At 33.6% G+C, this 25,236-nt stretch overlaps 1 protein-coding gene across 1 annotated transcript in view; it reads right to left on the reverse strand.

Moving 5' to 3' along the window:
* Window positions 1-3,757: 3,757 nt before the first annotated feature.
* Hk (potassium voltage-gated channel subfamily A regulatory beta subunit hyperkinetic) overlaps window positions 3,758-25,236 on the reverse strand; it is a 491,003-nt gene continuing 469,524 nt past the window's right edge. Inside the window, exons 8-9 of the mRNA XM_069835985.1 lie at window positions 19,199-19,408; window positions 3,758-10,977 (exon numbers count right to left, since the gene is read on the reverse strand). Of these exons, the coding sequence (XP_069692086.1) occupies window positions 10,876-10,977; window positions 19,199-19,408 (312 nt within the window). The 3' untranslated portion in view covers window positions 3,758-10,875. The remainder of the gene's footprint in view (window positions 10,978-19,198; window positions 19,409-25,236) is intronic.

The raw sequence follows: 25,236 nt of genomic DNA on the forward strand, positions 1-25,236 counted from the left end.
GTACGAACTCAACCAAATATAAATATTCTGAAAAATAACAAATTATTTGGGGGTCCAAATTTGAAAAAAAAATGTACCCAATGCAAGGTTGTACTAAAACTGATATATCTAAACCGTTTTTAAAGATAGATTCAAACTTTTTTTCCAGTGTGTTTGCAAAAGCATGTTTTACAAACTGTCTGTAACAGAATTTTGATATTAGTCCTTACATTTGTAAAATAAACAATTAAAATTTAATAACAATTTTCTGATTTCCTTTCTTGCAAACAAACGAACGTATTTTTAAAATGAAATCAATTAACAAAATTCTGTTACAGAGAAACGTTTCCTAATAGTCTAAAGAATGTGTGTTCTAAATTTCATGCATGTATCTTTAATAGTTCAGAAATTATATCCATTTTTGTCTGGCAATGTAGCAAAAAAATGAAGTTACTGGAAACCGATAAAAGCGGGCGTGTGATTTAAAAATCCATAATACAGGGAGTTTAAAAATGACGTCTCAACATCCGATAAGAGCATAAATACCCACAAAATGTTATGCAATGCATTCCACACATATCAAAGGGTATTTTAAAGAAAAAAAATGTTTTTGAAAATTTAATTTACCGGAAACAACAATAAAAGTGGGCGAGTGATTTAAAAATCCATAATGCAGGAAGTTTAAAAATGGCGACTCAACATCCGATAAGGGCACAAATACCTACAAAATGTTATGCTATGCATTCCACACATATCACAGAGTATTTTAAAGAATTTTTTTTTTGAAAATTTACTCATTTTTCACCAAAAAATACCATCCTCTCCCCTTAATGTCATTTTCAATACATAGTATTACTTCATCTAAGTTTCTTAGTGATGAAGAAAATATCATACCCTTCAAAATCCCACAAAGAGAAAAATCACATGACGTCAAGTCACACGAGCGCGGTGGCCAATCGATAGTCCCACCATTCTGTAAATGTTACGTGAAAAGTTGAGAACTTCTAATGCGAAGATTAATGAATCAAGTGAACCGGGATTGTTTTGCAGCTTAGACAACACAGCGTCCTGGAGTATCTCTATGTAAGTTTCGAGGTAACAGATTCTTAAAAAAAAAAGTCATATTAATTCCATCTTCAAAATCCCAAAACATTACTAACAATATTATCACAAATTATTACCGAAATAAAATTAAAACGAAGCGAATGGCAAGTCTAATATTAATATTATTACGAAAGGAGAAACTGACTTTTGGAATGTATAACTTAAGTCAGAGTCGTGGCCAACTCTGCTTCCCTTATGCACTCACGAGCAAAAAGAGTAACGTTGGCATTGCAAGCATTAAGAAGAACAGCTCTCGCATACTACTCGTGTGCAGCTAAAAGTGCTCTTGCACAAAGAGCACTAAACCCCATTTCAGTTTGGTTGACAGGCTTTCCCCTCTACTCACACTCCTTACCATCAGTGAAGGGGAAGATGCTAATGTCCATTTCACAAACCTTCGAATAATTGACTTTCTACATAGTGACACATTTTATTTCTGAAAGTGTTTACCGGTACTCTACATTTCGAAAGTCCGTACTAAGCGTTTATATTGAATTTTATTGCTGTTTATATCAACTGGTACATTAAAAAGCTACTGCCAACAAAAGATAAATGTAATTTTCAAACATCTGTGACACTATTTTATAGTCACACTTATGTACTTTATTTAATATTTTATTTGCTAGTGTGTACAGCTTAGGGGGTGCAGGTATAAGAGGTAACAACCACCAGTCTGTCACTGATGGACTCAGGGCAAGTAGAAGGGGAAAGAAATGCCTTCGCAGCCTCTCAACTTGTATGAAATATCGTTTAGTTGCTCACCACAGATTTAAGAGGAGAGCGTTTGATTTTCTTTTCTTCACCCATGAACTAATAATAATAATAATAATAATAATAATAATAATAATAATAATAATAATAATAATAATAATAATAATAATAATGATAATAATAATGATAATAATAATAATAATAATAATAATATTTATTTTGAATAAATTTTATTCAGCTTCCTCCAAGTGAGGGCTGTCTAGAAGACAAAGTTACCATAAATTTTTTTTTTTTTTTTTTAGTAAATGGTAGGTAAACAATTATAATGAGAAAAGAAAACAATGGAGAAGGAAAAGAAAAAGAAATAACACAATTATAAATAATTGAAAACGACTAAACAAAACATCATTAATTCCAGAAGAAACATAAAATTTCCTAGCATCTATCTGCTATCAGGTGATCACAGTCGTCTATTTAACACTAGTTGCAAGACCCAACTTAAGTGAGCAGATCGCCATAGTAAAGAGATCAATCTATTTATGTGTAGAGATGGTTTCTTAGGATTTTTATAGATCCCTTCACTGCAGACCGAGATACTTCAGTGACAAGAGTTTGTCCTAGACCAAACTGCTTGCAAAAATCCGCGAATCTTTTTGTGACAGTCCTTCTAGCCCTAATCAGTAATCCAATAACTTCGATCTACGGCAGATGATATTTTCCCTTATAATTTGGTATAGTGGGGTCGTATATGTCGAATTTTTCCTGATGTACCTCAGCAGGTTGATTTTCGTATGTTTCCATTCTTACAGTTGGATCAATTATGAATCCGCTTGTTGATCTTGTAGGGATAGCGATGATGTCAATACGCCTTGAAGATCCATTTGTGGACAAACCATGGTCCTCCTTTTCTACTTGGTAATTTTTTCCTCGTAAGGCCGATGCTAGGAGGGATCGTCGAATCTTGTGGTGAAGACTATTCCTCAGCAGTTGTCCATGAGGACAGGCTCCCAGAATGTGAGCAAGTGTTTCTTTCTCACTCTAACAATGTCGGCAGTGGGTTCCATTCTGAGACCTACCTGGTAGAGCACGTACTGGGCACACATTGGCAGTCATCTTAATAGCGTCCTTCCATTCGCTGCTGGTCAATCCATTCGGTTTAGATAGCCATTTATTACCAGGCGTGTATTCTTTGTATAGAATGACTCCCTTTCCTTTCTGAGGCAACGTACACCAGGAATCAAATTCTTTGTCTCGTAGGAGTTTTCGTAAAGATGGTACGTTTATCTGATCAGAGGAGTCAATATTTGCCAATCCAAGTTTATCCAGACTTACTTTGAAACATATGTTGTTTGTCTTTGTAAGCAATTTGCAAGCGTTGATAAACTGTAGAAAAGCTTCCCAGCTTGCTTTATAAAGACAAAGTCCTTTGTATTTCTTAGGTGAGTAAAGCATATTGTCTGAAGTGTCGGATGGAAGATTTAAGATTTATTTTATTGTAGTTCTAATCAGAATGTCAGCATCAGAGAGAAACTTTGAAGGAATTCTCTTCATTGGAGTCGTTTGAAAGGTTTTAATAAGTGGAGGACATATAAAGGTGGATATGATGAGGTTCTCCTGGTATGGCTGTAAAAGAGATAATAATAATAATAATAATAATAATAATAATAATAATAATGGCTAAATAAAAGTATAAAAAAATAAAAGATATTACCATACAAAATATCCTATAGCTCGTTCATTTCATGCAGCCCCAATTCTTTCGATTCATTTTTCCCCTTCTTTTCTCCGATGGTAAATAGTTGGAAATCACTGGAAGGAAGTAATGGATGGCTTCTTCCTACGATGAATCATTATTGGAAGATTATTCTTTGTAAATGTGAAGTAGGAATGAGGCCAGTAGAACTGTAGGTTGTCTGTTGAAATAAATGCAATAATACACAAATAAATAAACATAGAAGACAAGTCAGTGATGAAACTTTGTTTATTATAATTGTTATTATTGATGGTTTCTATACCGTTTATAATGGCAAAAAATATTGGCAACAAGTCAATACATTCGTTAAGAACAGACAAAAAAAAAAAACAAATGTAATAAATTTATAGACATGAAGATAAAACTGTTACGTGTTGGACGTGAAAGAAAGAGGTTACCCACGAACGAGGGTAACAGCACGGATGTGTTCAATGCATTGCTGCAACATTTTGGTCAATGCAGCATTGCCTTATTTTTATTGTTGGCAGAAAGCAGTTCATTTCAAAAGTTCTCCTTTACCTAGAAGATGTAAAGCTATCAATAGAAACTTATGGAGAGAATTATTATTGAAAACACTCTTGAATTTTTCTCCCAATCCAATAACACAGCACAAAGCCTATTCGTGTCAATATAGAACAAGAGAGTGATATGTAAATCTGACAGAATAAATAACTTAAGTTTGTAACAATAAGAAGTTAACAATTCTTGTACCTACATTATAATTATTGTAAAATGGTATTTCTAATATGTTGAATGCTATCTCCTATGTGATTTTCCTTTCTATATTATAAAGTGCCTTAAATTTGCACAAGACGAGTCTTATAGCTACTAATTAGTATCTTGTTTTCGTTATGTACACGATCCATCTAATGAATTCCTACAATAGTTGATTTAAAGAGAAGTTCAACTAATTGCAACTATACTTAGAATTATCTCAAATATCACAAACAATGTGATTGAAATCGTATAAATATTTTTATACTATAAACTATATGCATCAGGCAAAATGGGATGTGTGGGTACTCGATTCAATCACTAGTCTACAAACTTTCAACATAAAAAAAGAGAGAGAGAAGTTTCATTTTCTCGTAACATCTGCTGAAAAAGTGTGATAAAGCAATTGTAAAGCTGGCATATCTCCTAACAGCTACGATATATAGCACTCTTGCAGGTACCACAACTATCTCACAAACAGAACTCAGAAACTGGTTTATTTATTTATTTTTTTTTTTTGAGGATTGCTTCATTATATTGCAAACATATTTTTGCATTAGTCACAGCCTAGAAGATGTTATACGACAAAACTGCAAGTCGTTAGAAGTTACCAGAAACTGTTGGCAGTTTCCATTAACTTAAAATAAAAATCGTGAAGTTGCAATAAGTATGAATATACATTAAGTGTAATATTGATGTTTAAGTATGAAGGCTTCATCTATCACAAGTTCATCTACTTTCATCTAATACTGATCAACTACAAGTGTCAACATCCAAGTTATTATGCATAAACGTTTATATTCACTCGTGAACTCACTTTTATGGCTACATCAAAATGATTTTTTTACTTATTATTTGTTCTATTGCCAGAATGTTAAACAGACGGAATTTAATATGAGCGTTTAGGACCAACGAATCATGTGCACTACAATATGCGCCTCTGTTCAACATTTCAAGTTGCTGAAATTCAACATCTGTATTACAGTTTAAAGCGGTTATCGCTATTTTGGACGACTTGATCACAGGTAGGATCGTACTTGATACATGACTGATAAACAGATTACTAATTTTATCACACTGAGTGGAGTGTCGCATTCTTTTACAATCTGTGCTTCCAAACGCTAAAATTTGTATCGAACTATTTATAAGATTGTATTCTATGTTAAACAAATATTTTTAAGCTCAGAATCATCCTATAATGCAATGCAACTGGTGTAAGTATTTGATAAATGGATACATGCATTTGAAACCTGATTATAACAACCAGTTATGTGAATTCTTAATGTGAAACACTTGATAGGCAAACTGCAGCTGAAGTGAATGATATATATGTATGCTTTAGTACAAAACAGAAACATAACCTCTATTTCTATTGAAATCTCTCGCACAAGTCAAAGAGCAACTACATTTGAAGATAAATTCTTTCAGTTATTCTTTATTATTAATTATATGATTATCTATGAATTAATCATTAAAAAATTATTTGGCTAGGATATAATTAGTACACTATCTTACAGGCCCTAAACTTACCGGTAGTAATAAATTGTCTTATTTTATATATACTCAGAGCGACTTCCTTAGCGAGCTGCCGGAAATTGCAGCGAATTAAACAACTCTGTAAGATCATCACATACTAAGATTCACCGAAGACACTTTCAATAAAGACGAATCAAATTGTCTTATTTCTCACTGTTCTTGGAGCGTCACAACTAAAATATTCAATATTATTAAATTATTGTTTGAAACGTGCACAATAATGCGAGAAAATAATATATTCGTGATCAAAATCTGAATTGTTTGTCATTGTGTTTCATTTAAATAGTTAACAATTGACAGCAATGAATCCAACAATGACTAACAATTTCTGATATCAGTCAATTTTTTAAGCAATACTATTGCCAACAAAACAAAGTCACCTATCCTAGTTCTCAGTGAACTTCCTTATATAGTATTAAAAATATGTAGTGAGAGTCCATTTACTGGACAATTACCACCATGGCCTACCCAGACACACTCTTGTGCGACGCCCGTATCAGCTGGGATAGGTCAGGGTCGCTGTGTAACATTGAGCAAAAGAATGGAAGGTATTTATGAGAATAGGCCCCACACAAAAAAACAAAACAAAAACTCAAACGGTATAACGGTGTAATATTATTCGATACTACATTTACAAATATTGCAAAGTGGTTGTGCATTTCAGCATATTATCATATTAAGGACATTACTTTTAAAAAGACCTAAGGAGCACTTACTAAAAAGTGCTCTATATTACAATGTTTTAGATTCATTCCACGCACAACCATATGAGTACTTTGAATCAAAGTATTAGACTATGTAACATATGTTTAAATGCTTGTGTTTTGAGGCTGGACAAGGTTTAGATACATATTTTCTTTTCTTATATTAGCTGTGAATTCTAATATTATGCATGTAAGCGAAAACTGTGACTTTTTAATTTTTATAAATCCTATTTTAAGTCTTAAGTGAATACTTATATATATGTATACCAAGAACACTAAAAACTTGCGAGTATGAAATTAATTTCGAATTACGAAATCGAAAATGTTGTTGCAGCTTTGTGAAAGTCAGTCTGGCGCACTGAAATTAAAAGAGTAATTTTATCTAAGTTACAACCGTGTCAAAATGTAGCAATGTATTACAACACTACGCATGCTGTGTCTCCGAGATTCTAAGCCGGAATAGAAAAGCAATTATGTTCAAGGCAGAATAATGGGACTTTTGGAATAATGGACGTTCACGTCACAAGATGATTATAAAGCATGTGGCGAAATGGTCATGGATGATCTGCAGGACTGCAATGTTGTTACATTTTGAGCTAAAACGTGTAACGTACACTAACTGAGCGCGCAGTTATTAAAAAAGAACAATTATTTATATTAAATTGTCAAGGACGAAAATACGAATGAGCTTGTTAAACAAATTGTCATATTCATTAGATAAATAACAACGTTTTTAATTTCGATACTCATTTGTTATTTACATTAAGTTATACGTTTCAGAATCCGATCTTCATTTATTTGTAGCAAGACAAAATGTCTGGCGTTTATTGTGAGTTTTCAAGTTATTTACCAAGACATTATGGTGGCAATAGTTTTATCTCAGATCATAAGAGAATGTATCTGAGGCAACTGGACTGTAAGAAGTATTATTAGAGTGATGAAAATTGATACTGCACTCAACACTTTTCCAAGTGACTCTACTTTCCCAATCCTATTAACAAATATATCTTTCTTAACGTAATTATAATCACTTCTACTTATGTACACCATGCACTATCATATCACATATAACCTGAAACCAACTTCCATCTTTGCAACTGATTATATCTGAAAAATGGAACTTCTCTAATATTATTTGTAATCTCTCTTGGATATTAAATATATACAAACATTTTTTTATGCTTAAACAGACATTATATTGTCTGCAAACACTTTCTTACTAAATGTATCCTGTAATTCCAAGATAGGAAATCGTTCCCACAGAGTCTTTTGATGTCATTGCATTGTACAATCACTTGTATTAATATGTATACATGGCATACATGGTAAACTTACTATTAAAGTGTACTTTTATAATATATTTCAGCATTTATTAAGAAGATCCTTCGTCAAGTCTGAAGTCAGATATAAATAATAATCTCATTCAAATACTAATCTATGCGGGATATTCAGAAAAAATGGTTCAAGTGTTTGTCATGAAAAGACGAAAATGTGTAATTAAATTTTCAAATAAAAATTGTAGGTATTCAATTTGCATTTCAAAAGAATGCGGATCAACAATATTTACATTTTTGTTACACATTTACCAGCCGCTTACTTTTTAAACCTGTTACTCAGATATAATTTGATATAACTGCTTCAAATTCTAACAGACAACTTAACAATAATTTTGGTATGTACAAGGGTTCAACAACTCGATTGCTGTTGTCGCTTCTCTAATGTTTTGCACTAAATAGAGGATCGTTAGGTGGTCAAATATTTTTAATTATATTTCTATATAATTAAATGTACTATAACAATATGCTTTTGATTGGAAAACAACAACTTTTACGTAAAGCTTACATGTAACATGAATGATAAAGACATTGAAGAGTATCATATTAAAAAGTAATTTATTATTGATTTATAGGCTTACGGTTGCAAATATATAGTTGACTGCTTTCAAGTTTTGGGAAAATTTATTTCTTTTGCATATTCTACCGGAAAAAGTACCAGTGAATGCTCTGAAATTTAAAAGCAAAGAAGGGTCTGTTTTATAAATACAATGCCATTTATGAAAAGGACGTATGTTTCATTATAGGATGTTACTAATAATAATAATAATAATAATAATAATAATAATAATAATAAATGGTGAATCATTACAAAAGTGTAATCACAAAATTTAATTGAAAGGAATTATATTGCAGTAAATTTCAATTACTATATTCTACAAGTTAAATTAATTATGCCTAAATGACAATGAAGTACGCCTACAAATAAAAACACAACAAGAATTATGCAAGAATAAAATAAATAGCATGTTAAATTATATAAAAGAGGACCAAATTCAGAAATTTGTTTCACATTTCATAAATATGTTTGTTACAGGTTTTGAACACCTTTAAGAATAAGAAATGACTAATTTAAAGAATCTCAACAGGCAATTTATTTATGTACGTGACTTTTTAATAGCAGAAAATAAAGAGAAGGGGTTGATCCTTTTCAGCCGGGACCGAATTCAAGCACTTATTGAACAAAACAGCACTAAACGACAAATTTTTGACAGTGAAATAGAATTATTATAATTCCGAACTTCATGCTATGGCGTATGTAGTCTTATAATATTAAATATATTACAATTTTACTGTATTCATTATTAAAGTCTATTGTATCCATTAATATATTTAATGCAAATAGAGGAATTTTGTTGCATACAACTGCTGATATTAATTTTAAATTTATTGCGTTTTGCTTTCTACTGCAGCTTATATTATACAGTTGGCTTGTTTGCAGTTTGGTTACATGGAGAATGCAGAATGTATATAACAGCTTCTAAATAAAAGCTTTTCTAATTCTCTTTAAAACTCTGTGACTCTTTCAAATCTCAAACCAATTCCAACTCGATTCTCTTCAAAATTGTCTTAACATTTGTGAACGTTGTTTACGTCATGTACTGAAAAAGGATCCAGACTGTGAGAAGATTTATCTTTTCCCTGAAATTTGGCAAGAAGGAATTATATTGCCATTATGTATAAATATTAATTTCTGTTGTTTTAATTGTGATTGAAGGGGTATGTTACAGTTCTTCTGTATCTTCCAGTTTGTTACAAGCTCGAACAAACATTGACAACCGTAAAAAATATTGTAGTGTACAATAATTGTGCCTCATATTGTATATATGTACATGTGTCCTTATCTTCATCACTGTGGCTTCTTATTACAGAAGGTGTAAGTATGTACTTCCATTTTGTTAAGGGTATCGCTTCATTGCTTTTCAAACCGAATGTATGGAATGAAGTTCAACGGACAGGAACCAGAGTGAAATTGTCGTTAGAGCAGCAACAACATCGGTTTACGTCTCAAATCGAGACTCACAGCTCAGTATTGATTTTGTTTTTTTCCCCAAACATAGAAATTCACTATAGACACACTTACACGCAAACAGAATTGCCAATTCAATGACGTACATTACAATAATTATTAAAAGTAAAGAATCATCATGGTGAGAGTTGAAAGTTAATAGAAAATTATTACAGAAAATCATGAAATTTAAGTGTTTGTGTGTTAATTTAACTAGCCACGGAATTATGAGAATTAAGTGATAACCCAAAAGAAAAATAATCAGGAGTATCTGGGAGATTTGATAATTTACACAGAGAAACAAATACATGTACAATGAGACAGAAGTTAAGATTTATAAAGATATGATAACCACTGATTTACATGCAGTATAAAAAGGATGTGCAAGGATGTAACAATTTTTTAGATAAATAAGATGGCGGTACAGACAGATGACGAATTGAAGACAAAGAGAACAATGCCAGGTGCAGAGGATGGGAAGGGAGTCAGAGAAAAAAATGAATTGTAATGACCAAATATTGCCTATGGCGGATGACCGGATTTTCTATGCAGCAAGTGATAGCTCACAAAGAAAAAAATTGTCTGGTAGAAAGATGTAAGACTGGATTACTCGTTTCAAGAATGAAATAGCTCATACACTCAACAAGAATAAAAAAGGAAGAAATTACAATTAAACAAAATGTTAGTGATTTTAGAGTGGTATTAAATTTTCAAACAAGAGGTGAATTTAAAACAAATAATAATTAAGCTTTCTGTATAGAATCCTGAACTATCCTTCATGTATAGTAAAGTCATGTTTAGGTAAATTACAAAATGGCGGCCAGCTGAACGTAGTGGTTGCTTTCACACAGGTGTGGGTCTGATATCATCACTTCCCGCAGGACTGCAGGCTTTCTCCTCCTGTCACTGGATTGTGCAGAACGGTAGTTTCTGCTCCCTCGCCTCCTCCTGGATCGAATCTTCTTTCGGGGACCCCTCGCCTCCAGCCCCGTTGCCCCCCATGGGTCCACCCCCAGGGGGGCACATTGATTGTCATCTAAGCGCCAGGGTCGATACCATGGGTGGACGAATGGGTTTGTTGTCCAGGATCCTCTCCAGCTCGTTCATGGTGTTGGTGTTGAGTTTCGGGACCAGCTGCAACACCAGAAGGTCGATGTAGCAACGCCCCTCGTGCAAGACTATTACACTCGCCATGTACAAGTCTCGAACATTTACGAAGCAAATGAGGAATTAAGTAATATTCAGCTATTTTTTTTTTACGGAGGAGGAACCCGAAGGCTTACACTGCAGTCTGAGACTTATTGTGCTTACCATTCCTATTCTTGTGAATGATTGGGTACCCCAGTGATGCCAACTGATGCCCATAGGAGCAAGCGCGAGCTTTAGAGCCCAGGAGAGCCTGAGCTCTTTACAGCGGAAAGGAAAGACAGACGAAAGAGGTAGTATATGCCGCTTGGTCGAGCTATATACAGGGATGGCCAGTACTGATTCAATGGATAAAGGGAAGAGAACTTATTAAAACTGTATCCACGTTAATTTTTAGATTTGTCTGAGAAGTATAAGTGCATTATAAGAATGTAAGTTTTAATTTTAATGCTCATTTTTCACAAGTTTGTTTTTTTATTCAAAAGGAATATTTTCTCAACTTTTTTTTTTATATAAAAGTGAAATTTTCAGATAGCCTATGTTTGTTTAGTAGCCTTACAGGTACTAAAACAATGTTTTCGCAAATCTAATATATCGTAAATACATATTACTGAAGATAGTGTATTAAAATGTTTGAAAATATTCGCATGGAAAATGTTTGTAAGGAAATGAATTAACAAAGCAAATGCTGTTACATCACAAACAAAAGATATGTGCCTATGTGTTGGTAAAACGTCAGCTCTATAGCTTCAGCAGATTTCGAGATAATTTAATATTCTGATAACAGAAAGTTGCGCACCAATATCACCTAAAAGCATAATGTGATAAGAGTTTTATTATGTAATAGCCTATTAGTTACAGTTAAAACATATACCTAGACAACTTTGCTTTGTACTATAATATTGTTTTGATTACTTTTATAAGGCTAAAGATACCATCAATATAAATTTCAACTTATCATGTCATATTCATTGTATTTCTTTGGGATAACACTTTATGAATGATGTGTTTAATTCACTTAGTACAGTATAGTTGTAGTTATTATGGAATTTGTGTGAATATTCCTTCTTTATTCTTTATTATGTTATTAACGTTTAAAAAACAACTGCAATGTTAGGCTAAGAAATAGATGTTAGTAGTTTTGTTTTACAGACAATATAGAAAATAACAAACAGATAGAATCCATATAAAAATAGCGACATAAAATTTCACGTTCGTTTGAAGTTTGTGCACCACTGTTTTCTTAATCCAACAGGCTGCTTATTCCTCCTAGCATACCTAGCGCTTAATGCCCGCGCACGACGTCAAGGTCAGAAAAATGCGCTTGCTTTGATATCACTGGGGTAGCTGAACGGCCGCGCTCTTGTTCAAGTACAGCACGCCACACCGTGAATTTAACCCGGACTATTGTATGGATGGTGATGATATGTGCATTAATGATGGCGAAATGAGTCCGAGGTTCAACGCCGAAAATTACCGAGCAATTATGCTTCAATTGGTTGAGGGAAAACCCTGTAAAAACTCCAATCAGGTAGCTTGTCCCAACCAGGATTTGAACCCGGGCCCGCTCGTTTCACGGTCACACGTGCTAACCGTTACTCCATAGCGGTGGACATGCCTATATTTAGAAACATAACATTTACGTAAACGTTGATTTATATTTGAATTTGTAAATAAACCTATTCATTACAATTCCTCAGAATTATGTTTTCTTCATATCTAATGCTGGAGAGAGATATTACACGGTATCTCTTTGGCCTGGGAGTACTGCTCCCTTGTCCCCCCTCCCCGTATCTTGGCCTATGGATGCACTGGAAGTAAAGGTGAACGGAAAAAATGTTCGAGGCAGGAGAAAAATGATGATTACAACATTAAGATACCGTATATACGCGAATACAACACGCCATCGAATAATCCGCGCACCTTAATTTTAGAAGACAAAATTAAAATTAAAAAAAAAAAAGAAAATTGGCTGTAATTTATGTTTTATTTACAATAAATTAATCCTACATAATGATGTACTCCAAAATAAAATAACATATACAGGGTGATTCACGAAGATTGTGCAATACTCTAGGATGTGATTTCTTATATCATTCTGATGAAAGTAGTTCATATATACATGTGTCCGATTTTGAATAGTTTTGGATAAAATCACGTTTCTTTTTTCCGTAACACGCATTCTTGTGAACTCTCTTTCTGGACGTCTGGAGCTGTATGTGTTACAGTACAGCTGATAGTAGCGACACAAAATCTCGTGATATCAGGGTCTGGATTGGAGATAACTCAGCACCGGTACAACGTATCTACCTAGCATCTGAACAACGGAAGTTAGGGAATGCAGGGCGCGCAGTTCACACTCGGGCGGCTACGTGTATTCCTGCAAAAGGTGGGGTCTTTGAAAACCGGCTTTAATACAGATTTTTCAGGTGAGTAATAACGTGAATATTGTTTAAAGAATTTATAATAGAGTAAATTAGGGTCTGTAGGACAGTCGGACATGTTGGACACTTTGTACTTTAACGTGTTACCTCGCCACTTGTGGGCACCACATTCTGCTAGAAGTGGCGAGGTAACGCGTTAAAGTACAAAGTGTCCAACATGCCCGACTGTCCAACAGACCCTAATTTACCCTATACCCATTACCATTGTTGTAAATAATTTAAATGTTTAAACCTTCTTAATATCTACGTTTATGTTTAACATTCAGGAGGGCGCAACTCACTCAATTTAAAAAAAAATATGACATGTTTATATGAACTTTTTTCATCAGAATGATGCCAGAAATGACATCCCAGAGTATTGTACAATCTTTGCGATTCATCCTGTATATATTATATCAATTTGTTTTAAGAAACACATCATAATCTTCACATGCTGTTGTAGAAACATCAGGGACTCTATCTACAATAGCAAATTAGGAAACACTGTCTTGGATAATTTTGTAGACTGATGGAAATCATGATGAATAGTTCCAGCCAATCAGAAACAGATCATCCAATGTCTCACCTCTCATGCCATCTATGCTAGAGATATACTCGTAAAAATTGAAGAGACCTGCGAGACGTTCGTTGACGACTAAAAAAAAGTTGAAATCGCAGAGTGAGAAGAATCGTGAACGAATCGTTACAATCGATTCGTAATGTATGATCGAATCGTTGGAATCGATTAATGAAAAAGAATCGTGCTGCCCAACTCTACGCCACACAGACCGAAAGGCCGGACAATGCCATCAGTGGCGAATATTCAGAGCATGCCCTGTTATTTTAAACAAATACATACTCTGTAAATCAAATTATTATTATTATTATTATTATTATTATTATTATTATTACTTACTTACAAATGGCTTTTAAGGAACCCGAAGGTTCATTGCCGCCCTCACATAAGCCCGCCATCGGTCCCTATCCTGTGCAAGATTAATCCAGTCTCTATCATCATATCCCACCTCCCTCAAATCCATTTTAATATTATCCTCCCATCTACGTCTCGGCCTCCCTAAAGGTCTTTTTCCCTCCGGTCTCCCAACTAACACTCTATATGCATTTATGGATTCGCCCATACGTGCTACATGCCCTGCCCATCTCAAACGTCTGGATTTAATGTTCCTAATTATGTCAGGTGAAGAATACAATGCGTGCAGTTCTGCGTTGTGTAACTTTCTCCATTCTCCTGTAACTTCATCCTGCTTAGCCCCAAATATTTTCCTAAGTACCTTATTCTCAAACACCCTTAACCTATGTTCCTCTCTCAGAGTGAGAGTCCAGGTTTCACAACCATACAGAAGAACCGGTAATATAACTGTTTTATAAATTCTAACTTTCAGATTTTTGGACAGCAGACTGGATGATAAGAGCTTCTCAACCGAATAATAACACGCATTTCCCATATTTATTCTGCGTTTAATTTCCTCCCGAGTGTCATTTATATTTGTTACTGTTGCTCCAAGATATTTAAATTTTTCCACCTCTTCGAAGGATAAATCTCCAATTTTTATAGTTCCATTTCGTACAATATTCTGGTCACGAGACATAATCATATACTTTGTCTTTTCGGGATTTACTTCCAAACCGATCGCTTTACTTGCTTCAAGTAAAATTTCCGTGTTTTCCCTAATCGTTTGTGTATTTTCTCCTAACACATTCCCGTCATCCGCATAGACAAGAAGCTGATGTAACCCGTTCAATTCCAAACCCTGCCTGTTATCCTGAACGTTCCTAATGGCATATTCTAAAGCGAAGTTAAAAAGTAAAGGTGATAGTGCATCTCCCTGCTTTAGCCCGCAGTGAATTGGAAAAGCATCAGATAGAAACTGATTATTATTATTATTATTATTATTATTATTATTATTATTATTATTATTTACATTTATTTTTCGCGTTTTATTTTCATCAAAAATGTTAAATACTGCTGTATTTAGTTTAAATATATCAGGTTAGACTGCATGCAGTTATATACCCTGTATGTAGCGTTTGACAAAAATGCTTTCTGAAGCCTCGAGGTGTATTACTGTTTACAGATCTCAGAAAAGCGTCGAGCAGAAAAACGGTATGTTAGGGTGAAATACCAGTCAGTTTGGGTGCCATAAAAGCTGAGAGTAAGGATGCACGCTATACAGTAGTGGAGGATTGTCTTACAGATTTCTGCCAGCTTGACCGTTTATTTTGCATGGTTATTCCGACAGTGATATTTTTCAGCACAACAGCAAAATCGACGCTGTTACTTACCATTCACAATTTAGCTTTCAGTGTAGCTTGATTTAGTGACACGTGCAGTACTAAACTTTCGTTCAGATCAGTGGCATGATAAAGTTGTATTTGTTGTTTTATTTAATGTAAAAATGGATGACTGTAACGAGGTGTAACAGTGTGGGAAAACTTCAATTAAAACATTTCCGACATTCGAATTTTGAGGAGAAGCAAATGATATTTTCTCGGGACAGACCAGTGATTAAATTAACAGCGGTTGCATTTCACATAAACGAATAAATAGACTGGTAGTCCACAGAATTACATTTTCAAAGTTAAACAATGTAATTTTATTCTTTACTAGCCGTACCCGTGCGCTCCGCTGCACCTGTTAGAAATAAATATAAAGTAATTACGTAATTAAAATAGGACGTTTGATCCAGGGAACATTCGTGTTTGTTAGAAGGATAAATCGTTTAATATGTTACTTAATTGAAATTGTATTTAAATAATTAAATTGCGATCATTTTGGTCCAGAGACCACTCATTTGGTGCAATGACAATTCCTTTAACATGTTTCATATTTGTTATTACACGCAACTATAGTTTAATGAAGATTGACATATCATTTAGTTTTATTGTGTATACTTTATATTACTTGCTATATGGTTCCATTGAATAATGATAACTTAATTTTAACCCTTGTTTTCTACGTCTTCAGTAAATGGCGCTTGGCCCACTATGGTTCTGAAACCTTCAAATAACTTAAATAGTGATACAGCATAAACAGTGATATGTAATTATATTTCTTTCTTTCTAAAATGTAAGAATTCACGATCTCCTATGTACCATTGCCATGGAATGAATAAATGTGTTTTTTCTTCCTACTCAAAAATGTTATATTTTGCACATGGGAATTACTGCAGGAACAACAACGCTACAATCTGAGGCGGCGGTGAAAACGTATTGTATTATTATTTTAAAAGTCTATCAGACCTACCAAATTTTGCATAGAATAAAACTTATCGGAAATCATTTTTAAAGAAACTTTTGTCATGTAACATTTTTCACAAAAAAAAAAAAAACAATAATAAGCGAGATATTTCGATTTAATTCAGGCCCCGTTAAATGAAGTATTTTGAATGCCATATAGCCTAAAATCTAAATTACAACGAACTTAACTTATATTTCAATTTTCATCGAAATCCGTTCAGCCATTATCGCGTGAAAAGATAACAAACATCCAGACAGACAGACAGACAGACATACAAACAAAAATTTCAAAAAAGCGATTTTCGGTCTCAGGATGAATAATTATACATGTTAACACCAATTATTTTTGGAAAAGGGAAAATTACCAGAAACTTTTCGGCTACATATTTATTATTATATTATATTATATTATATAAAAAGTGCGTTGATAACGGATGTATTCCGATAAGAAAGTTTTTAATTTGTTGTGGGGGCTCTTGAATCTCAGAAGCAACAACCTTTACAACAGCGCAACATAATCTGCTTGGCTCATTACCCAATTTTTTTTTTGCATTGCATTTATTGCATATATAGTCTATTTTATGTATTTTAACACGATTCAATTGAGCATAGTTAAAATTTGAATGATAAAATAATGGATTGCTAAGCTAACGTACTATTACTGCATACTAAATCAATACACTCTCGTTGTTCATTAATTCTCTGAGATTAAAATGAGTGTGTACATAAATATTGTTTTAAGAAATACAGAAAACGAATGTACAAAAAAGCCTATCAAATTTTCTGTGCATAGGAATAGTTTAATAGCTTTCGATTGTTGCTGTCCAAGGCCCCTTTTTCGATTGTTGTTGCCCAAGGCCCCTTATAGACGAAGTCATTTGTTATTTCATTGCACCGTCTTAGATGGCGTTATTTTAATTTTAAAACTCATTTATCTCATTAAATATCAGTCATATCAAAATTTTGTAAAGAATAAAACTTATCGGAAATCATTTTTAAAGAAACCTTTGTTATGTAACATTTTTCACAAAAATCAATAATAAGCGAGATATTTCGATTTATTTAATTCAGGCCCCCTTATAACCCCCCTTTTAAATAAAGTATTTTGAATGTCATATAGCCTAAAATCTAAGTTACAACGAACTTAATTTATATTCCAATTTTCATATAAATCGGTTCAGCCATTATCGCGTGAAAAGGTAACAAACATACAGACAGACATACAAACAAAAATTTCAAAAAAGCTATTTTCGGTTTCAGGGTGGTTAATTATATATGTTAGGACCAATTATTTTTGGAAAATCGAAAATTACCAGAAAAATTTCGGCTACAGATTTATTATTAGTATAGATAATAATAATAATAATAATAATAATAATAATAATAATAATAATAATAATAATAATAATAATAACAACAATAATAATAATAAAACAAAGAATGATGTCTAGCCACGCCCAATTTCTTGAGAGAAATAAAAGTAATTGCATAGTGCATGCCGTGGTGTTGATTTCACACTTCGCCACTGATGCTATATTATAACGAGATCCATTTATATGAACCTTATTTCAAATAATGCGCGCATCTCAGTTTTTACTCGCTAAATTCCGAAAAAAAAAAAATGCGCTGAGTATTGGCGTATATGCGGTAAATGATTAGTATGGCTCGTATGCGGAGGTTAGGAGGAAGGCGGAAAAGAGGGAAAACTAGAAGAATCTTCAAGGAAGGACCACTCATATAAATTGAGGGAAAGAAGACAGAGGACGGACACTGGAAAGTTTTCTTTTCTCAATCGTACTATCAGGGACTGGAATGCTTTACCTGCAGACTTACTAAAGGCTTTACCAACAACAAAAAATGTATTTAAAAATAGGCTTAAGGACTTTACTAATAGACGGTAAGTATACACAGTATTTAAAGGATGTAAATGATATGTTGTTATTGAAGTGTTGTATCAGTGAAGAATTATGTTGTGTCAGTGAAGTGTGTTGTGTAAGTGAAACGTGTTCCTGTCAGTGAAGCTTTATAGTTTATAGTGGCAGTGCAAAGTATTTGAAGAGTGAAATGTTTTTGAAGTGTTAGTGAAATCAGGATAGAATCAGTGAAATGTGTCGTAGTTCCAGTGCAGTGAGTGAGTTGACAGCGAAATGAGAGTAATGTTGAAAGGTACTTGTGCAGATATGAACATATCATACTCGTGGGTTTTAGTTCGAACCTAGGTTTAAGATACAAATTAGATTTATTTTAAATGCTATTTTAAGTGATCGTGCTTAATTTAATTTAGGATATTCCCTGTTGTTATTATTATTATTATTATTATTATTATTATTAATTATTAGTATTATTATTAATTGTATTTTTAATTAATAAGTTTATTATTGTCATTATTGAATGTAATTAGTTACCACTGCCACCGGGGATATACCCATTGCAATGTGAATAAATACGTACATACATGCATTAGGCAGAAAATGATGAATGAGAGATGTCGGCATTTTATAGATGACCCTGTATATAAAAGTGCTTGCCTGCAGACTCTGTATGCTCTCGTAGAGCTGCTCGACGGACGTGGCGCCCAGCAGCAGGCACTGGACGCTTTCGTTCTTGAGGCACCAAGCTATGGCCAGCTGCGACACCGTGCAGCCCAGCTTGTCGGCCAGCTGCGAGATGTCGCGCAGTTTGTCCTGCTGCCGCCGCGTCTCCTCGGGCTGCAGGCGCTCCTTCAGCCACGTGTAGCCCTGAAACGCCACCAAGCAACCATCACAATCTCAAATAAGTACTGTGCGAAAACCATTTCTTGGAGCACATGCGTTTCTCATATCCGCAATCAATAAACCTTTCTTACTGTTATTAAGATTAGACTTTTAGTCGATTATTTAACGACGATGTATCAACTACTACGTTATATGAAGCGTTTCAAATCTGACATGACTAATCCATATGAAATAGTTTCGGAGATATTTCAAGATTTAAGTTCAACTGAGGTCGGTTAACTCTATATCCTGCCAAACTTATTATCATAATTCCTGCCTTCAGCTGTTAAGGAAATAGTCATTCATGTTGACTACAAAGTAGATTAACAGTCTTACTAATAAACGTGTATAGTTTTTATACGAGATTTATGCAGAGTTGAAACAGAAAACGTTACTAATAAACCATGCATAAGCAATGGACATATAAATAGGCTGTAACTATACAATGGGAATTGCTTTGCAGTAGTTATATACACGAAACCCCTTGTTTAAGCGTTGTATATAGAGTAAAAATGGCCGCCCCTCTAACAGCTGTTCGTATCGACTGTCATTTTATGATGATGGTTGCCTAGTAACCGCAGAAAAACAAACCAAAGAGCACAGAACAATTAGAATAATATTGCTGTAGCTTGTATTCTTTGACTAAAATATATTGTGGTAATCGATTAGAGCCAGTTGTACTATCGATACTGAACACGCCACAATAGAGCGCTCTACCGGATGCAATAGAGAACCTCAGATGTTCTATTACCTTTCGTAATGAAGTAATGACGAAACTATGACGTAGCTGTGTAACAGTTGTACTGTTATACACGACGTATGTAGTGATTATTAGTAAGAATTTACACACGACGTATAAACGAGCTACTCATTGTATAAGTATAAGACAGTTAAACGTCTGTATATAGAGTTTTTATTAGTAAGACCGTAAGACAAGGAGGTGTGATTAGAACAAGAAACTTAATTTTGTGATATTATGAGATAGTCGTGTCTGGCAGGTAATCAGCAGAAGCGGGAATCGTACCCATGTCCAAGCTAAACGCCAGTTAATTGAACTTACTTGCGATAGTAGCCGTCAAATATTTTCTAGAACAAATCTGCCAGACAGCATATTTACATGAAAGTAGTTTTCTTCTTCAAGAACAAGTATAAAACTGAACGTGAGCCGAGATTAAAACATTAAAAAACTGTTCCTGACATTAAAAACCTATACTTCCTTTTATAATATCTGACAGGCGACGTAAACATTGCCGGCAGAGATGGAGAAAAATATAATTGCTATTCAACCAATGACAGAGGTCTCATTCTACGTTTGTCTTGAAGCTGGGCCGGGGTAGAACGCTTCAGACTGACCAACTTCAAGATAAGAGTGGAATGAGACCTCTGACATTGATTCAATAGCAACTGAAGGGTTCAGAGCCATAGTGGGTCAAGTGCCATACAACAAAAACGGAGAAAACAAGACCCAAAATTAAGCGATTATCATAATTTAATGAAACATATAGCAAGTAATATAAAATATGCACATTAAAACTAAATTATATGTCAATCTTCATTAAACTATGGTATTCAGAGCCACAGTGGGCCAAGCGCCGTATATTAAAACGGAGAAAACAAGGGTTAAAATTAAGTGAATATCATAACTTAATGAGACATATAGCAAGTAATATAAATTATGCACATTAAAACTAAATGATATGGCAATCTTCATTAAACTATGGTATTCAGAGCCATAGTGGGCCAAGCGCCATATATTAAAAACGGAGAAAACAAGATATAAAATTAATCGATTATCATAATTTAATGAAACATATAGCAAGTAATATAAATTATGCACATTAAAACTAAATGATATGTCAATCTTCATTAAACTATGGTATTCAGAGCCATAGTGGGCCAAGCGCCATATATTAAAAAAGGGAGAAAACAAGATATAAAATTAATCGATTATCATAATTTAATGAAACATATAGCAAGTATTATAAAGTAGGCACATTAAAACTAAATGATATGTCAATCTTCATTAAACTATGGTATTCAGAGCCATAGTGGGCCAAGCGCCATATAATAAAAAGGGAGAAAATGAGACCTAAAATTAATCGATTATCATAATTTAATGAAACATATCGCAAGTAATATAAAGTATGCACATTAAAACTAAATGATATGACAATCTTAATTAAACTATGATATTCAGAGCCATAGTGGGCCTAGCGTTATATAATAAAAACGGAGAAAACAAGATATAAAATTAATCGATTATCATAATTTAATGAAACATATAGAAAGTAATATAGAGTATGCAATTAAAACTAAATGATATGTCAATCTTCATTAAACCATGGTATTCAGAGCCACAGTGGGCCAAGCGCCATATATTAAAACGGAGAAAACAAGGGTTAAAATTAAGTGAATATCATAACTTAATGAGACATATAGCAAGTAATATAAAATATGCACATTAAAACTAAATTATATGTCAATCTTCATTAAACTATGGTATTCAGAGCCACAGTGGGCCAAGCGCCATATATTAAAACGGAGAAAACAAGGGTTAAAATTAAGTGAATATCATAACTTAATGAGACATATAGCAAGTAATATAAAATAAGCACATTAAAACTAAATTATATGTGAATCTTCATTAAACTATGGTATTAAGAGCCAAAGTGGGCCAAGCGCCATATATTAAAACGGAGAAAACAAGGGTTAAAATTAAGTGAATATCATAACTTAATGAGACATATAGCAAATAATATTAAATATGCACATTAAAACTAAATTATATGTCAATCTTCATTAAACTATGGTATTCAGAGCCACAGTGGGCCAAGCGCCATATATTAAAACGGAGAAAACAAGGGTTAAAATTAAGTGAATATCATAACTTAATGAGGCATATAGCAAGTAATATAAAATATGCACATTAAAACTAAATGATATGTCAATCTTTATTAAACTATGGTATTCAGAGCCACAGTGGGCCAAGCGCCATATATTAAAACGGAGAAAACAAGGGTTAAAATTAAGTGAATATCATAACTTAATGAGACATATAGCAAGTAATATAAAGTATGCACATTAAAACTAAATTATATGTCAATCTTCATTAAACTATGGTATTCAGAGCCATAGTGGGCCAAGCTCCATATATTAAAAACGGAGAAAACAAGGGTTAAAATTAACCCTTTTTAGCATAGTGGTTGTTCAGAAGAACCACCGTTTTCTTTCTTTCTAAATTTTATTGCACAGATATTCCACCAAGGAGCCACCTCTTGAGTATACATAGAAGTGCCATGTATATTTTGAAATTGTGTGCAGAGTTAAAATGTTGAAAAAAAAATTGATCGAAGCTTTGTTATGATCCGTGAAGTGAAAAACATGGAAAATTAATTTGTGCTGCAAAGGGTTAAGTGAATATCATAACTTAATGAGACATATAGCAAGTAATATAAAGTAAGGCACATTCAAATTAAATGATATGTTAATATTCATAAAACTATGGTATTCACTTAACTGTAATCCTGCTTTCTCCGTTTTTAATAAATGGCGTTTGGCCCACTGTAGCTCTCTCTCTCTCTCTGCCGGAATGTTCACGTCGCCTGTCAGACATTATGGTTCGAAGTGTAGTGTCATTAAGAACATAGCCTATTTGGTGATTCCTGAACCTATTAAATTTAATCATCGAAGTACTTTAATTTATGATGAATGCCTACATTTCTTCTGTTGGGTAGTAGGCCTACTTGAATCTTCATTATATAAAATTAGTGGTACTTGGAGAGTAGGCTATATCCCATTTCTTTGCCATCAATTATTCAGCTCTCCATTACTGTCAGTAAAATTTACTGAGTAAGTGCAGATTTCTTCAGAATTAAACTCATCAGTCAACCTAATCATGATTAGATACTGGTAATAAAAGTTTTGGTGGACAGTAAGACGTAAGTGCAGGATAAAGTGCTGTACACAAGCAAACAGGCAAACTAACATGTAAGAGTACAGACAGGTACACAAGAACACAGACAGAGAGACATGCAAGCAGGTAAGCAGACGACGGCGTACCTAAAACCGTTTTTCGTTATCGTTATCAATTTTCATAACAATTCCGAGATAGTTTTCTTGCATTACCACACGGCTTTTTGTTCATATTTGGTGTGATTGCAAGAAAAATGATACGAATGAAGTAAACCTGCTATTGTGTGTCATACCTTTAAATCAGGCCTGCACAAGGTTTGCGCTCTTCGAGCCGGCTCACAGCTCATGAGCGGAATGCAGATAATAGCTGCGCTCTGTATAAGGGTGGACTGGAAGAAGGGGTGAGCGCGTACAAAATATACACAAAAGGAAGTACTATTACAAGTGCTTATGAAATGAATTCCCGTTCAGTGTTTGCAAAACTATCCTGGATAAAGAAATATTTATTTTACAGAAGTAATAGAAATTCTATAGCTACAATGCACAATAATATCATTTTGTTATATTTTTATTTATCAGTACATCAAAACGAGGTTTTATGGTGTTGGCAGCTGAAAGGAACAGTAGCCTACTGATCATAATAAAACATCAGTTGCAGATGTTCGATGTCTGCCTTTATTAAAGTTGATTATAGAAAACAGTTGCTCACAAATATAAATGTTGAGCCAAACATAGCAATCATTTTTACAGCCAGTCTGTGTAGTCGTGGATATTATTGCTAATGTTTAGTCTTGTAAAACTCAACCAGGCTAGTAGTATTATTCCAACGATCTTTAGGCCTTAGGTCACATTGAAGATCAATAAGTTCGAGCTGTAAATCGTTAAATGTTAAATGTTATGTTCCGTCTTTTAGATTCCTCCATACTGTACTGTAGCAGTAGGTAAGCAACGTGAACCAGTTACTGAGAATAGGCCTACACACTGCACTCCATTAGATAACTGAGAGGTCGTTTCCCTTTCCCCTACCTATAGCAAGTCTATGTCATTCTGAAGGAGCGCGAGCGCTCGTTGAGCGCTGTTTGTGCAGGCCTGCTTTAAATAATCGGTTTAAGTAAAACTGGTTCTATCTCATGTTTATCATTTCCCGGAGAATTGGATAAAATTCATCATTATAAAAAATTTAATCATAGATGGAAAGACTGTGTGTTTTTAGTGTCGAGAAAGCTGAAAATATGTAGACTTATATCTTTACACATTTCTTGTATCATCACAATGTAATGAATGAGAAAATAATAATCTCCTGAGTCCTGGCGTATAGTATACTATACTTCATACATGCATTTTAGTTTCAAATTTTCCACTAGGTGGAATCGTTTTTGATCACTTCTTTTCTCTGCTTGTCAAGCTCCTGAAGCACAATAAGATCGATTCAATCATTGCAATGCGCGTTTCAACTGTTTGTAAATAAAAATGGCGACCAGCAACTCAACCCCAAGGCACCGTAGGACATGCTTTCGAATTAAGTACACAGTAAATGTTATATTTTAAGGATAAAAAATTATGATTTAAGATTATGTGCAGGGACCCAAAGTATAGTATAATATACTTACATTTGTGCTCTAACTGTAACATGTAGAGTTTTTTCAGCATTTTTCCTCATTTCAGTGACTTTTTTTTGAAGCGTACAATTATATTAAACTTTTAAAAATAAAACAAAAAAGTCTCAGGACTCAGGAGGGTAAAGTAGCCTACAGTAGGGTCAAGTAGGTCTATTATGATACAAAAAAATCAATCTTTTGCTTTAATTTTTCTATCAAAGCATATACAAACTAAAAAAAAAAATAAATATTTTTTACTAGGTTATTTTACGACGTTTTATCAACATCTTAAGTTATTTAGCG

This window comes from Periplaneta americana, chromosome 9 (genome assembly GCF_040183065.1).
Source record: "Periplaneta americana isolate PAMFEO1 chromosome 9, P.americana_PAMFEO1_priV1, whole genome shotgun sequence".
NCBI classification, from domain to species: domain Eukaryota; kingdom Metazoa; phylum Arthropoda; class Insecta; order Blattodea; family Blattidae; genus Periplaneta; species Periplaneta americana.